This window comes from Camarhynchus parvulus, chromosome 3 (assembly GCF_901933205.1).
Source record: "Camarhynchus parvulus chromosome 3, STF_HiC, whole genome shotgun sequence".
Taxonomy (NCBI): Eukaryota; Metazoa; Chordata; class Aves; order Passeriformes; family Thraupidae; genus Camarhynchus; species Camarhynchus parvulus.
In genome coordinates this window covers 72,937,422-72,955,198 of record NC_044573.1, presented here as the reverse complement: position 1 = coordinate 72,955,198, position 17,777 = coordinate 72,937,422, and the positions used below count along the sequence as shown (strand labels likewise).

General features: G+C 37.0%; 1 protein-coding gene across 2 annotated transcripts in view; it reads right to left on the bottom strand.

Moving 5' to 3' along the window:
• Window positions 1-13,421, bottom strand: part of WDR35 (WD repeat domain 35) — a 42,705-nt gene extending 29,284 nt beyond the window's left edge. The window contains exons 1-10 of one of the 2 annotated variants that reach the window (XM_030945847.1): window positions 13,324-13,421; window positions 12,572-12,689; window positions 11,659-11,730; window positions 10,238-10,330; window positions 9,010-9,138; window positions 8,661-8,794; window positions 6,884-7,049; window positions 6,642-6,787; window positions 4,505-4,630; window positions 1,841-2,026 (exon numbers count right to left, since the gene is read on the bottom strand). In XM_030945847.1, the coding sequence (XP_030801707.1) occupies window positions 1,841-2,026; window positions 4,505-4,630; window positions 6,642-6,787; window positions 6,884-7,049; window positions 8,661-8,794; window positions 9,010-9,138; window positions 10,238-10,330; window positions 11,659-11,730; window positions 12,572-12,689; window positions 13,324-13,347 (1,194 nt within the window). In that variant the 5' untranslated portion in view covers window positions 13,348-13,421. The remainder of the gene's footprint in view (window positions 1-1,840; window positions 2,027-4,504; window positions 4,631-6,641; window positions 6,788-6,883; window positions 7,050-8,660; window positions 8,795-9,009; window positions 9,139-10,237; window positions 10,331-11,658; window positions 11,731-12,571; window positions 12,690-13,323) is intronic. The other variant, XM_030945848.1, reaches the window with a different exon arrangement.
• Between the last annotated feature and the right edge of the window lie 4,356 nt (window positions 13,422-17,777).

Here is a 17,777-nt window from a genome sequence, read left to right as displayed (position 1 = left end):
CCTTGAATGAGAAGTAAGGAAGTTAAGGAGCAACTTTTATTGTAAAGTTTTTAAACTTAAAATAAAATAAATAAAATATACAGGTCTACCAAAATGTGAATTACCCATGAGCTGTTACCCTGACTCTCCCGGAAATGAAAGATAATTAGTTTTTCATGGCTCTTTCACCTCCTGAACAATCCATGTAATTGTGGTAGCAGACTACAGTAACTGTACAGCTACTCTTTTAAACTGATAGATTTACATCTTATCACATGAGAGCAGCTCAATTTAGCTTTTCATCTGCTGTATGAACTTCATTCTTCAAAAGAAAAAGAGCTGAACGTGGATTTCTTTTGATTAATTTTTTTTTTCTGGTTTGGCCATCAATAAGTACCTCACAAAAATAGTATTTTTCTTTCTTTGATCATAAGTTAAACTTTTCACCAGTATTCTCAGATTTCTATTAAAAAATATGTACGTGTTGTGCCTCTGCCTGTATAGGAAAACACACATGGCTTTTTTAACTCTGTTTTTTATTTATATCATGTTTACATTAATTCTTCTCTGGTAAATTATCCCCACATTCAGTCTACAATAAATTTCTCTTTTATGTCCTTTCTAGTCATTTCTGAGTCTCCAAGTCAGCAGATCAGAGCCTGTCAAGGAGTAATGGAGTAAAAGTATCCAAGACAGGCTGTATGACCCATACATGGTGGCGCCAGGGAAGGAAGTTTCCATTGGCTGATTTATCCAGCCTTGTTATGGATATCAACACGAAGTCCTTAATTTACTGACACATCTACTTGCAATATCTTTAAACAGGTCCTGCTGAAATTAAGAAATTTTTTTCCCATTAGCTATTGCTTAAATTCTGCCATTCTGAAACCACAATTCTAATGATGAAAATCTCTTGTAAACCAAATCAGGTTTTCAGACAACTCTAATGCACTGCTACCCACAAACCTATGAACTTAATTTCCTAAAACCTGGCAACTCACAGTGTTAATAATTACACTGGAGCCATTTCAAAACAAATGATAGGTCCTTACTATCTGTAATTTTCAGGTGTGAAAATTAAATCTCTTATTTATGCTCAATAGAGTTACACGAAGTCTCTCTACTGTTTGTTTCCTCCTTTAAAATTACAATTCAGAAAAAAAATTATTTTATTGCACTCAACTTCAGCAAATGTTTATGGCCACAAACCCATGTTTTCAATCCATATGACAGTATACCATTTATAGCACAATGAAGCAAAGCAGCATTACAGCACGTTTGGGGTTTTTTACCATGGCACCAAATGACTCTGTCTCCTGCTCCTCCTTTGTAAGCAATATATAAGTGATACAGAAAATAATTCTGAAATGATTACACAGGAAAAATCATGTAACAGAACATTCATTAACCATGGAATACATTTATCAATTGTGATTACACATCAAATTAATTAATAAACAAAGAAGTTTGTGGAAAATGTAACATATCATCTAAAAAATTGCCCCTTTTTTTCCATTTCTGACTGACGAAATATTCATTACCATTCTCATGCTTTTACCTTGTCTCTGAAAAACTGTTCCAAATATTTCTGAAGAAACATTCATCTGGAAGGCTGCAGTTTTTATTAGGTTACTAATGGCTACTAGGAGTTATCTATAGATGCAGTTATTTTGAATCAGCTACTTTGTTGTTTTTTGGGACTCTATGTTTTTAAACATTGAGCCCATTCACGCCATTCTGTCAAATGACAACTGACACAACTCTAAGGCAGATTCAGACTTTTACATTTCATCTCATTCCAGCTGTAAAGGACTGACATGTGGAACAGAGTATTTCAAATGAAAATTAAGACAGACTTTACCTGAGGCTGATTTTCATCTGCTTTAGTTGCTAAAACACAGAAGTCCCCATAAGTTGTTATGGAAATAAGGCTCTTGACATATTTCACATATTTCTCATTGTTTTTTGTGTCCCAAAAGACTACACAGCACTCTGGGCGGTCCGCTCGGGTATAGGCATAAACAACGGTGTTGGAACAGTAACCCCACTGCCAAGAAAGACAATGTTGGTAAAACAAATCAGAAACTACAAAAATTCAGTAATGAATTCTTCCAGCCATGAAAAAGTTTATTTCACATATACAATTAGTATTCAATATTTCTTACCTGTCAAGTGACAACTTGATTTATTATGAGAACACAGCTCACATAATAAGATATTGGAATAATATTAAACTGGCAAAAGAAGCTTTTCCATCACCAAGCTTTTACTATCACCTTCAGAACTGAAAGATCAACCTTAAAATGTGACAATATCTCACTCTGCCCTGTTTCCCCCTCGTTCAGCAGGTATATAGGTATATTTTTATAGTTCAGCAGGTATTCAGAAATACCCAGTGTGATGATGGTTTTTGCCATGAAAATGCTTGCTTTGTGACTACTGATTCAGAAACCTGAAGTTCATTTCCCATAGGATATACAATAAATACCTTAAACAGTGCAATTCCAGAGGCAGGCAAAAATAAGCAATTATACAGGAGCACTGTAATAACTCACATCACCTGTTCCATATTAGTACCATGAGAAAACCCCTCCCTTCCTCCCAGAAGAATGTAATTATTCCTGTAACAAGTAGGAGAAAGGCAAAAAGGCAAAATAAACAGAACATACATGAGGATGCATTTTATTGCATTCGACTCATTTAAAGTTCAAAATATAATGATGAAAATCTTTTCTAATAAAACAGAATCAGAAAATAGGAAGGAGGTGAATCTGTCAAATAAATGAGACATAAAGCAAAACACTTAAAGATGATGATGTAATTGTAGAAAACCTAATAGAATTCTCTGCATCAGCACCTACTAGAGAGGGAGAAGAGAAAGCTTATTAGTGTTGGCAAGAGAGGCTCCCACACTCCTCAGGAAATGAAACCAAAGTGATAAATCACAGCATCAACAGAAGAACTTCTAGAATAGACCCACAGACTCTATAAACTAGTATTACAACTCCATGCAAACTATGAATAGCTTAAAAAAAGTACAGCTCAATTCATAGTTTTTACTGACACGTTAATTTAAAGCCCCCTTTCTCTTATTATGGCTTATTGAAAAAGAGAAGAAAACAGATTATTCAGTAGATTGGTAATGTGATATTAACTCTTCATCTCCAGGTCATTAATTCCAATCCAGCCTAAGATAATTACAGCTTTGAATCACTCCCATTTAATGACTGTCACCTTTTAGAATACGTAGCTCCTAAAAGGGAGTTACTTGTATTACCAAAACACAGCAGAAGTATTTATTAAAGGAAAACATTTATCATTCACCATAAAAATATTTAACATTGAAATAGAGTACACTACCAACATATTAAGTTTATTTGCTGCAGAAATAAATTAATTTGAACATATCTCTTTCCTTTTCAATTGTGCAAAATGGAAAAAAAATGAGCTTACACATGCAGTTCCTAAAACTAAAGTTTCAAAGTATTATTAATTTGCAAACTGTGCCAGATCTTAAAACACACATGGTCTCCTAGATACTGATGAGTTTAAGAAAAAGCAACAGGCCTGTGTTCCAGCTGTTGCACATCTCCCAGAATAAACATTAGGTAGCATTTCCTGCAAGACTGATTTCCAGCTCAGATTTCCAAAGTCTTTTCCAGAATATTTACAACAAACTATTTGAAAATGCTTCCTAGCAGATTTGTGTTTACAACTCCCTGACCAAAATACATTTCAATATAGCTGCAGGATGTTCCTCACATTGCACTCTCTCTAATTACAGTGGCTACACACTGATGATTAAAGAACATATCCTGTGCTGTGAAAAGAAGTATACAATACTCTATACTGGACAGTAATTGCTATTATTTGTTAAACTGTAAATTTAAATGAAATAGTTCTAACTCCTAAAAAAAGACAACAAATGAAAAAACTCAAGTGGTAAACAAGATAAAACATTATTTAGAATTATATGAGACACACTTGTAAGAAGTATATTGGGCATTGAAATGTAAACAGGAAGTTCATCTATCAGGTTGCATTCAATCTTATTGTTCAGGTGTCTACACAACTTTCCAGGCTCAAATGAATAATTCACCACTAAAAAAAATGGCAGTAAAGTAAGGCTCAGACAATTCCCATCATATGACTCAGCCCAAGCTAGTTAACCAAACAGCAGTGAAAACACAGCAGCCTTACCTAATGACATCCTCAAGTCCTACCAAATTTAGAATCATGCCCAATTGTTTCCTTATTGTGACAATGAAACTCCAAATGCATTGTAAGGCAACGGCTAAGTCACTGCATCACCAAGACCCTGACATTCCACTAACACTGCAAGTCAGTAGTGTTGATCAAGCTGCAATCTTAAGCACTAGTTTCATATATATACAAATACACACACATATATGTATGTATGCATGCATGTATGTATATTAGAGCAAGCTACTTTTTCAACCTGATCAGAAAGAGAATAAGTAACAGGAAACTAATTAATACAATTAAGTTTCACATTACTACATACCTTGTAATGTGGACGAATGTTTGCAAAATATATGTAATGATCAACAGCCAGTGCAATTTTCAGTCCACCTCCCTCCCAGGACAAGGAAGAGATCTGTTTGCCAGGAACTTTCAGTGTACGTAAGTGCTTGGTTAGAACAAGGAAAGAAAAAGATTTGAATTTATCACAGAAAAGCCTCTCTAAAATACATAAATGAGAGTTTTGATAGTTGTTGAAAAAAACCCTATAGATATTCTTTGCAGTACCCCATAACAATTCTCAAATTGCAATACATATGCAAAGAAAGAGAGATATTTAAGATGTACACCATAATGTGTTCTTTCACCTCAGGTTTGGTTTGTTTTTTCATTTGAGCTTTATTTCTCCAGAGAGAAAGAAACAACAGGACTCAGTGATAGCTCAAGCCTGAAGAAATAAACAGTAGATAGAGAATGACAGTATAAACATTATTCCCTTTGGTTGGTAATTTGAATCACCTTTATGATTTCAGTCACAATTAAAACACAGCAGTAGCACTGATCCTGACATGCCTCAGAAGTTTCACTGACACTGGCAGTGTATCAGTCAGCTCATGTACAACACTCTTAACTACAGCTGATAGCTTAAACAAATAAAAACATATCTCTACTCAATGCGAAGAGCACACAATTAATTAGCTGCAAAGGCACACAATTCAGCAAGGCAATGACCATTTTCCTGTTCTCTATCTCCTTTCCAAAAGAATCTAAGAAAGGCAATTGGTACACTTTCCATCTTTTTTCCAATATCTTTATTTTGCTGAAGAATTTTTAATTGGATGAAGGAAACAACTTGAAAAAAATAATGTTTTCAAAAGCTATAACCTTAGTCCCACAGAGCACTTCTTCGTGGGTACCTTTTTAGTTGCAAACATTATAGATGTATGTAGTAAAAGATACACTTATCTACTCTTTACTGTACGTTTTTGAATAATCTTAGGGTTTAAAAAATACATTTTACTGAGCAGAACATTGATGCTCAGGTCTAACTTTCCTTCTGAGTATCTATTTCGTGTCTTTGATCATCTGCAAATACCAAGTCAAAATACTGCTCACACATCATTCACAGAAAATACCATCTTCCAAAAAAGTTAAGTCCCTATCTGAATAGCAGAATGAGTACAAAACAATTCTAAAACCTGAAGAATTTACTTTGAAACACTAAATACAAAATCTGGAACACCAGTTTCAGTTAATCCAAAGGACATTAGCAACCAGAGATGCAACATTATTGCCAAAATCTTTGGTTGATTAAATCCTTTCAACTAAGGCAACACCTACAGATGATTTTGCACCTTAACCCCTGTCACAGCACAGCTCAGAGCTGGCCAGTACTTCCTCTGTACAAGGGACAAACTTCATCACACTCTGATACACAACACTAACTCACTGATTTTCAGCTATGTTACCAAGAGGGAACAGGATATTACCTGGCAAAGCAAAAATAGCACAACAAAAATATATCAACCAGTTGTCTCTCAACTATCAAACATTTAATCTACTATAAGAAGCCAGGATGGACAAAAACCATTTACAAAACAACAGCCCCAACAGCCAAATGAAGAAGTTTAGAAAAAAAATCAGCTTTTCTGAGGTTTCTAAGCCATTGCTTTTACTCATACAAGATGCCTTTTTGCCAGTTTTACTGATTCCATAAAAAGAGCAAATACCAAGTATTTAATACCAATACTCATTCACTGCTGTATTTTCAGCTTCTAATCTAGAGATGCCCAGGTCTCTTACACAGCCAGTATAGAAAGACAAGTATTTCTGGATTTGATACACAGATGTTGACATCTGGACTGCTACCTGAGCTCCAAACCACTTATCTTCCATAGTGTCATCTCAGGGATCTGGTGTTCAAAGTCAGACACCACACTTATCCCATCACTGGCGTTTTGAGAGAGGATTTTCACACTGGCCACTATGCTGCTGTTCTAAAAGGGTACATGGTCCTGTGTTCCAGATCCATGTGGCTATCCCAGATGGATACCTCAGAGCACTAAACACCTACATTTTGGCACCCAAATTCCACCAGTAATGACCCTGTAGCAAAACATAATAAAATTTAGAAAGAAAAAAAACCCCAAACATTTACACTATGTATCAAATATTTTTACCTCACCAAAGGGAGTGTAGAATTGCACAACATTGATATCTTTATCTTGAGAAGCTGCTTTGAGGGAGCCTGCCAGCGCCAGAATGCTTCCATTGGAATTCCACTGAATACACACTACATTGATACCAGCATCAATCAAAACAGGATCTAGTTTTTAAGGAATAAACATCAAGAATATCAACACAAGTAGACATTTTGGGTCAAGGGAAGCTCAGTAACTTGCACCCTACATTTTGTACTTACTGTAGTCATTCTCATCTCTCATTATCTGGCATCTCCCATTGTCATAACAGACAGCAAGGCAAGGGCAGTTGGGTTCAATGTAGCCTTGGGTACCGTGGTACCAGTGTATCCCAGCAATGCTGAAGGCTCCAGTTAAATTCACCAAACAGCTCAGCTTCATTTTCACCTGCACAGGAATGGTTAATTAAAGCCATATAAAACATATTATTTAAAGAATAATTTAAATCTCTACTGATACTTGCAAAAGACAAGACATCTAAGCAAAACTGTTTTGCTGTCCCAAGAAAAATGCTCAAGTCCTCAGAATTTTATGGGTTTGAAAAACTTTCTTATATAATCAAAACCAGATCAGACATACAAAAACATACATTTTTAACTACAAAAAAGTATCCTAATGTTGGCATTTTCCCTCTTTGAAAAGTAACTTAAAAACAAAGAAAACCAGCAACATAAAAAGGCCACCACTGACACATGTACATAGACACAAGAAACCCCCTGGAACACAGAAAAAAATACTTATTATTTCAAACCATTCATAGGCACAATATTTAAAAAACAACAAAAGAAAACCCAACAACAGCAACATCAACAAAAATAACAAAACAAAAAAACTTTTGTTTGCTTTTTCTTGACTAAAGTTTACTGAATAACATCTAAAATTAATTGGAAAAAACTAGTGTCCAAATTAGAACACCAATTATGAGAACTTTTGCAATAACTAGCCCAGAACACCTGGTAACACAAGTAAGGGTTTGTCTGAAAGATAAGCGAATTCCTGAATCAATTCCAAGAGTAATGCCAGGTAAGTAATGGCAGAGAGGGGGAGAGGGAGAGAGAGCACAACCATATATGCTGTTGATATGGTGGGGGAAATGACAGCAAATTATTTAAAGAATTTCAGTAATTTGTAGCAGTTGGAAATACCATGACTCACACAGTGAAAAGAAAGAAAGATACAGTGGGAGGATAAAGAAAAGAAAACAGGAAGGGTAGCAGATACTTTTTTAGGAAGGTAATGGAAAGGAGAAGAAAATTCACCATATTAAGCATCTAAAAGTTAAAAACATAGTCGCAAATACATAGTTTTTAAAGTCTGTATTTTACCTAGCATTTTGTTTATAGTCATATTCCAATACTTTAAGTAGACATAAATAAATAAATAAATCTAGGTTGCAGGAATTCGACAATATACTATAGTTATTTCCTTTTATTTTTCTACTCACTACCAGGATTTCTCTAAAGAATAATAGGAGCAATAGGAAAATAAACTATTGTTTTTTCTAAAAGCCTGCTAATACTTTAGGAAGCAAAAGCTGTAATAAGTCAATATCCTTTAAGCCAGCATTAGTTCCTCCAAATAATGAAAGAAGGAAAAACAAAAACAGCTAAAAAATATTAAATCTGACCTATCATCACAAACATTGAAAGTAAAGATTTTCAGATGTCCTGAAGAGTTTAACTCAATTTCATCAGTCTGACCATTCCTACTTCACATTTTCAGTGACTATTGCAAGGCTGAAAGGCATTAGTTGATGTGATAATCATTTAGCTACCAAAAAAGAAGTAATTATAATAAAAAGCTGCAGAACTCTTGAATAAAAGCTCTGTGCAGGAGGTTGTCCAGTTCTCAATACTGATGTCCACCAATTAAATAAACATTAATAAACTAAAAGGAAGTGAGCTTTTATGCCTATTGAAGTAAATTATAATCCTTATATATAATTATTATACCCTGATATTATAATTATAATCTTTAATTATACCACAATGAACTTACAATAAAATTTCCCTGATTGTCATAAATGTGAATCTCTCCATTTGACATTCCAAAGAGTAAAATTTTGCTATTGGAGGACCAGGCGACGTGGCACAGGTGGGTGCCTTTCAAGTCTTTTCCCCAAATGCGATTGCCTGGAACAAAACAATGACTGCACTTAATAAATATACCACAAAATTAAAAACAGGATGCAAGCTACAAATGTAAAAACTAAAACAGCTGAAGTCAAAGCAACAATTAGTAAGTAACTATTAATTATATTTATCTAGAGAAACAGAGCCACTGTGTATATAACACTACAAACAAATTTGTGTGATAGCACAACAATTAGTAGGGCTTAAAATCTGACCATCCACTGATCCAACAATCACAGCTCCATCTTCATATACAATACAAATCTTCTGTCCATCAGCATTCCAGCTCATACTGCGAACCACTGATTTATTTCTGTTGTTAATCATCTCTTCATACCAAGAACCTATTAGAAGTGAAAGAAAAACTGAGTTACACTTGTGATTTGATAAACCTCTAGAGGATTAGGACTAGGGTCCATGCTAATCACTGAACTGCCCTTGCAGTAAAAGCCTAGCAAGACTACAGCACAGTGTCCCCAGAAGACACAGACACAGCTACTGTGAAACCCAGTGCTCCCATGGGAGCTGCTCATTCCCAAAGCCAACAGTGATGAATGAGGACTCGGCAAGGGGAGCCAAAGTCCAAGAGGGGCCTACAGAAAGAGCTTTGTGCTTCAGGAATTTCAGAACTGACAATAAAATAGGAAACATAAACAGAAGGAACAACTGGCTTCGCTAGGAATAGGTAATAAGTAATTTACTGATTATTTTCCAGAATTAACAGATTATTTATGTGACAGTAGCCACCATGTATCAGCCAGAAAGACTTTTATTCTTTACTCCTGAAATGAGAAGAACAGCTAAGATTTTGTTTCCATTTTTCATTAAACTAAAATTCCCAAGAGAATAGGAAAACCTTTTATTTTCTTTTTCTTTCCCACATGTGTTGGAAAGTGTTTACCTTGATGTGAGGTTTGCTGGCTTTTAAATGAATTCCAGTGAACCACAGTATATGTGTGTGTGAAAGGGTCAAGAGCAATAAAAGATAATTATAGTCATACACTGGTTAGTCATATTGGTTCACTACCTTAAACATTTCTAAAGATAGGTTTTACGAGAGTATTTAATTGATGCTTTATGCAGTGTTGATAAGTTCTTGTAGTCTACTAACATGTTTGTGCTCACTGCACAATATATTTTTCATATTGTATTCCAAGCAACAGAGATAAAAAATTCAGGGCAGTTTATCAAGCACATGGCTAAGTACTGATATCTTCATCTATGGTAGCTCTGCAGGACAAATGCCTTGTCTCATGTGACTACACTATAAAAAATAGAGACAAATATTACAATAAAACTTGAAAGTAATTTTAAAACTATTTTAAGCTATACAATCTGCAAAATAAAAACTCTGAAAAAGAACAGTAAAAACTGCAAGTGAGGGAAAAAATATTTCTCATGACACAGAATATTATGCCATCTCATGTTTATCCTGCAGAATACCTCTGTACATCATCCACACAATGATGAGGCCATTTTGATCGCTGGTAGTCAATTTTTGATACTGTTCATTCCATGTCACAACCTGCACAAAACCTATAAAGTGATAAAAAGCTTTTTATTGGCATTATTTAAGTAGTTAATAAAAAATACAACATACAACTTAATCAACCTAGAGCTTTTCAGAAATTTACATTGCTGACTTGGATTTAGTTGTAGGCTTCTTTCAGTGTTACTTATTTCCTCTTTCAAAATTCTGCCCAAGAGCTCCTTCTGCTTCTGAATTCACCCACTGGAGTAACATCCTCTCCAAATCCTGCTCATTGTTGATTCCACACCCAAAACTCAAATCATGGTTTTGCAGTTTCTGACCACCTCTGACACGCTGGGTCACTGACCCAATTTTCCAGCTGTAGGAAGTTTGGGGTTTTTCTTCCTCTTAGTAGTCTGATCCTCACTATTGCTGCACTTTTAAAACATCATCTCCCTGACAATTACCCAAAAGAGCACTCTACACATAAATCCTTCAGATCCTCAAGCTTCATATGGGATCCCACTCACAAATATTTGAAACACGTTTGAACTTTTATCAGTTCCATACTGCAGATCAAATTGTATCACACTTTTTCCTCCCCTCACTGCTCAGTACCCATTTTCTCTGTATTTTTTCCATTTTTAGTGTTTCAGTCAAGAACATTATCAACAGATGCAATCAAAGATTCTCAGGGATTTCTAAGGTAATAGTAATCTATTTCAGAATTGAAGACATCCATTCAAAGTATCAACTAAATCAATTCCTCACAACTAAATTGTTCCAATCCTACTTAATTAAGCCCTTAAAATAACCTGACTCTTGGCAGATTTCAACTGCAAGTCCTCATAAAGAAGTCCACTTCCTCAAATAATGCAAGGATTTTAGCATCCTCTTCATATCCCATTGTCCATGGCTGGTGACCATCCATCATTTCTCATGTAAGAAGTCCAGTCCTCCCTAATTTTGCTGCATTCAGTTTTTACTTTCACACATTATACTTCTCCAGCTTGCTTTCTAACCTCTCTAAACTTTGTCTGTGCACTGCAGTCCATGCATATACACATTCTGTAATTTGTCAATAAAGGGAAAAATTACCATATATTTAACACAGAAATCAAGTTTACTGAACCAATTTTCATTTCTTCAGAAGAAAATGGAAAGCTACTGTAACAGTAATCTCACAGACATTATTAGAATGAAAACTCAAACAGCCTTATCCAAGATGTCATCGTAAAAATATACAGTCAAGCTGTTATATACCATGCTGAATGCTCACAACCTTTATTTTGGATTTACAATACAAAGTTATTCCAAAATTACTTCATCAGCTTCACAAAATCTTGTGTTTCTATTCTAACTAAAAGTAGACCAAATGCCCAAATACACTTACCACTATGACCTTCCAGAGTTTGAGTTACAGAAATGTTGTTAGGAGCTGCTAGTCCCTTTATCTTTGCCTCATCTAAAAAGTAACAGAATTCACTATGAAAATAAACCTAACAAAGCATACCTGTTACCGTGTTTCTATGAATACTCAAACTGTTATCACAATTTACATAGATAAACTGAACCACTTAAAAAGAAGCACATAATAACTGCAGGATGAAATTTCCACCCCTCAGTTCCATGTGTTTGCCATTCACATCTGTCATCCAAATTGATACGTGCCTTATGGTCTAGCAGTTTTTCAGGGAAAAAAGCCAAGAAAATAAACAAAAACAAACAAAAAAAATAAAACAACAACCAAAACAAAACAAACCCCAAACCCCACAACAAAATCTATGGTTATCACATTTAGTTACACTCAGAAAAAAAGTTTTAAAATTTTTGAAAATGGATTTTGCTTTTCCTGGAAATACTTATTTAAAAGAAAATGCACAGCTTTCTCCATAAAATAATTAAGATGGTAGAAAATATTCAAATAAAATCAAGAAATAACAAAGTAAGTTCCAAAATAAAGAGGAAGCCTACACAAAAGTAATTAACTATATGCCCTGAAAAAAAAAAAGGAAGCAGCACTGAAGAAAACTTCAGCAGATATAATGGGTAGACAAGTTATTTTTGTGCCAAATAAGACCAGCTGGAGAAAAACTATAGTATACATAAGTATAGTATACATAAGACAGTGATGAAAAAATTTGATGTTAGAAGAAATACAAAAATAGCTATGTACAGATTCAAAACATATGCAATATTGTCAAGTAACTTGGGAAGAAGTAATGCTTAAGTGTGGTGGGTTTTGTTCTTAAGATTAAAAAAAAAAGAAACAAAAACAAACATACACACACACACACCCCATTTACCTGTTTGTGTTTCTAATTTTATAACTTTCAGTAGTCCATCCTCTCCACCACAGGCTATGAAACCTTGTGTCTTATTCCAGGAAATACATTTTAATCGAACATTACCGGGAATTGCAATCTGAAAAAGAAGTATTTTGTATCTCTACACAGTTGCAATAACCACGTTTTATTTTACATCGTCTACCTGAACACCTCAGAGGCACCTACAATAGCACAAGAGATAAATTTATTTCTATTAACAGACCCGTACATGCAAAAAAAGAGAGAAGACAGAACTGTAAGCACTAGAGAAACTGCGCCACCCTCAAGCAATTGAACTCGTGCAGTAAATAATAATAACAGGACACCTTCAAAGGTGTGCTGAGCAACAAAAACAGGTGCCAGGGGTCACACAGTGCACAGGGCTTCGGTCTCCAGCGGAAAAGCCGCGTCCAGAGCCTGTCGGGGGAAACACTGCGGAGCTGCCGGAGCAGCGGGACACTGAAGAAGCCCCAAGCCAGGCCGAGGGAACCGGCGGGACAGAGCGGGACAGCGCTCCGGGAGTGCCGCACCGGGTCCCGGAGCGCAGCACCGGGTCCCGGAGTGCCGCACCGGGTCCGGCCGCCTCGCAGCGGCCGCGGGCGGCGGGAGAGCCCCGAGGGTCCCCTCAGCCCGCGCGGGCTCCGCGCTCCCGATCCCCGGGACTCCCCAGGGCAGCTCCCCCTGCCCGAGAGTAGCCTGCCCGCCGCCGTCCCGCGCCTCCCCAGCAGCACCTTCTTGCACAGGTAGATGAACATCGCGGCGGAGCGCGGGAGCCGCCCGGGCCGGCCCTCACGGCAGCGCGGCCAAGCCGGCGCCGCGTCCCCCTGGCAACCGCCCGCGGAAATGGCGCCACTTCCGGGAGAGCGGCCGGCGCCGTTAACGGCGGTGCCCGCTCCGGCGGCGGGCCGGGATCTCCGCGCTGGGCCCTGAGGGCATCGCCCGGCCCAGGCGGTTTGGGAGTGCTCGGCTCGGTTAGAAAGCACTGCCAGTTCCTTAATAAAGGTCACGCTGTTTTTACACGAAGAAAATTCCCAGAGTTTGTGAACCACAACTTGTCTGCGCACGGTGTTTGTGGTGTAACTTACGTCAACATAGAATCATAGAGTGGTTTGGGTTGGAAGGGACTCCAAAGGCCGTCGAGATCCTTGCCATGTCCTGCCATGGGCCAGGACACCTTCCACTAGAGCAGGCTGCTCCAAGCCCCATCCAGCCTGGCCTTGAACACTTCCAGGGATGGAGCATCCCCAGCTTCTCTGTGCCAGAGCCTCACCACGCCCACAGTAACGAATTTCTTCCTAATATATTACCTAAACCTGCCCTTCTTCAGCTTAAAGGCATTCCTAATCAAAAAGGAAGGAGACTTAATAATTGCAACAAAGAACAACTAATGTTATAAATAAGAAGCTTGACTATGCCAATATTCAAGCAGCAATCAATTTATTAATTAATATGGTAAAGTATGAGCAATACAGCGCTGGGTACAGTGGAGGAAGTTTTCCCTCCAACTGCACACCGATAGTTGAGGCTTACAGGTATTTATAGGGGTACTTATAAGCTTTCTCAGCAGTTTCTATTCCCAATTTTTACTCATCAGCAGTTTCTATTCCCAATTTTTACATCACAATTCCATACACTATTCTGATTTAGTTTTTCTCAGGATGTGTCCCAGAAAGGAGTATCCCCAGATGGTGGTGGTCCAGTTTCCGAAAGAAGGAAGAATGCCATCTGGTGAAGTCCAGCTCCCAGATGTGGGTCCACCTTTTAATTGCAAGGACTATAAATCTCATAACAGTGATGTCCAGCTTCCCTTGTCAAAGCTATAAATCCTTGAGTTGATGTTCATCTTCCTTTCTCAAGCTGCTTTTCTCTGTTTTGTTAAGGCATGAGATAAGCATGTTTCCTTTATACATATTCCAAAGCTATAGTTTCAAGGATACAAGCAATATTCTAAAATTATACTTCAAAAGGTTATTATTGCAAAACTCTTTAAGGCTTAACTACAAGCAAAAAGCAACTTCCTTAACGCTTTAATTCAAATGCTCCTAAATCAACTAAGGTTAATTGCGAACAAAAGATAGGTTCAAAGGCCTTCTTCCATGCTTTACTTTCCTCAGTTATTATCAGAATTCGTCTTTATAACTGTCCCATGGTCGGTTTCCACACATATCACAATCACAAATACACACATTGCCTGTATGTACGTGACACAAAACACAGCTTTGTATTTCAAACTAACAAGCTCAATGATGCTGAGGTATTAGAAAAATAAATTACTTGTCACTAATACTGCCATGTTAAAATTTACAGCTGGACAGGTTTTGATGATCTCAGACCTAGGGGGAGATTAATTAAGTTTGGGGAAGAAGGATGTCACACTGACAGTGGACACAAAGAATGAAGAATTTATGGGCCACAAGGCCCACGTTTGGCAGAACTCCCAAGATAAGAAAGAAACAAAGTCAACTCAGCGTTGTGCGGCAATCAGCTCAGACTGGGTAAAGGGTAATTCTGGCAGGGCAGATTGCAACCATCGGACCCAAGAAACCCACCAACCCAAAAGAAGAGAAAGACTGAGTACATGGGCTAATTAACATGAGAGGAAAGGGAATCATTAACCAACAGAAGGTAGAACACTAATTAATAAGAGAACTATGTGACTTGCAGCACTGTAACTCCAGCAGCCATCGGCCTTTTGGTCAGGGACTGTGCAAGTATCTCCTCATCCGGGAGTGGATATGAGACACAAAAATGCAACATATAAAAAGAGACTGTATAAAGTAAATAGAGGGGTTGATATAATATTGTGGAATTGGTATTGTGTAGTAGAATTTTGGAAAACTCATACATACATGCTTGAGAGTGACAAGTGGAGTGTATGAAGTCATGGTTAAAAAACTTTCTCTTTTGGGTAATAATGTGGAATGGGGCAATCAGTTAAACCTTCTCCTTGTTCTCCATTAGGATGTATTTTGAATTACTGGGACAAGTTTGGTGGAGAACTTTTTACAAAGTGGAAGTTAAAGGAATATTGTACTCAATGGTGGCCAAAATATAAATTGGATGGTGATGAAAAGTGGCCAGAAATGGGAACATTAAATCATTATAACATGCTACAACTCTTGTTCTGCAGAAGATTGGATAAGTGGGATGCAATCGGGTGTGTGGATTTATTTTTCTCATTGAGAAATGGTCATAAAACAAGAAAGAAAGGCAGGTTATTGGTGTCTGATTCAAATGTGTTAATGATGATGGAAGAGAAAAAGAAATTATCTTGTTGCTGTTCTGCTTCTAGTATAGGGAAAAGGTGTCTGAAAGTGGATAGTGAAGACAAATTGTTGGTTTCTCTGAGAAAGAATTAGGATAGTGATAATTGGGACCAGGAAAGTATTGATGGTAAGACTGAATTAAGGGATGCATTTAGTCCAATTGCAGGTAGAATTTGGGCACACCAAAACCCTATATATGTAAAAATTCTCTTTTCAACCACTGATTTGATACATTGGAAGGAGTCTGCCAGGTTGTAAAAAAAATTTGAGAAAAAAACTTGAAATTCTATATGGTGCCCCACATAATGTGAATCTGACAGGAAAAACTGACCAGATGATGTGGTAAGAGAAAAAGCTTTAACAGATTATCTCTTGTCTTTAAAGAAAACCCTGAGATTATTGCACAGGTACTTGTTCTTTAGAACACCAGTCCCAATCAAGTCACCAATATATTCTTTCAAGCATGGAGATCAAGTCTACCTGAAAACCTGGAAAGATATCCACTAGCTGAGAAGTGGAAAGGACCTTTTCAGGTACTGCTAACCACACACAGAGCCATGGAATTGAAATGACTGGACTCACTAATTCATTACACAGACCAAAGGTATTCCTCCAACTTTGTGGTGGTCTTAACAGAAAGACCCCCAAAGCTGAAACTGACTCGGGACTCATGAACAGCACATGGACAAAAACAGAATCCATACTGCAATTTTATTGTATTCAGGAGAAATGTTACTATTTTTTTGTGTTTTACTAAGTTTAAGAAGTTTTTATAGGCAATGTGCTTGATTTTTGGAACACCACTGAGCACCCAGACCTGGGTGCACAACTCTGAAATAAACAATCAAGTCTCTTTTGAGTGTGTAATTATTGGCTTATAGCACACTGGATAATAAATCCAATTTTTCTGAACAACAATATGTCCTATTTTAAACAAATCATTTATATCATCTTGGAATTTTACTTGGTACTCACAAAGTGAAGCAGGTGATTGCTCAGAGGAATTGAATGTAAATATTATAATTTGTAATGCAAAATGAAGTTATGAATACTAATGCATGAATCAAAGCCTGCCCAGCTGACAGCTTGCAAGATACATCTGGCCTCCAGGACAATATTCCACTATCCTATAAAATTTTACATCTCATCTGACAACTGGCCTTAGTGTAAATAGGACTGATGTCATCCCCTCTCAGTTGCCAAGAACTTGTAAAGTCTTGTATTAGATTTACAATTTGTTTATTCTTACCAAGTACAGAGGCCAAGGCATACTTCTGGCCCTATAAATGCCTGTATAATACTCATGCCTAAGCAGAGGACATGAAAGTAAGCAAAGTAAAGTGCTGGATATAAAACTCCATGACTTGGAGAAATAAAAAAAAAATATGCATGCACAGCACTTTGAAGAAAGAAGTGTAGTGTAGCCAGGACGTCCCATGCTAACTTTAATTGTACTACAGCAAATTAATATCAGTATAGGGACACACCACAAAATACCAAGCACAGCCAAATCCAGCATTCTTGGAGGGTTTACAGTCTCATTTTTAGCCCTTACAGCTGAAGCTGTGTCCCATGTTCACTTGTGCTGTTTCGTGTTATATTCCAGCTTCACATTACTGTGCAGGCATACCTGAAGTCACACTCCCATGTGCAGTGAACATAACTGAACGTGCTTGAATGTGGCATGTGCAGGGTGTGAAACAAGTACAGATGTTGTTTCGTACATCCTTGGCAAACTAGTTACCACATACAATATTTTGTGTAATTATATTGCAAAGGTCTACAAAATATGTGGGATTTTTCCATTAAAAAAACCATCATTTGACTCCTAATTTAAATATAATTTCTAAAGTGTTTGGATGATTATAAATGCCAAGTGTATATATTTGGATTCCTTTAACAACTAATTTTTTTTAACT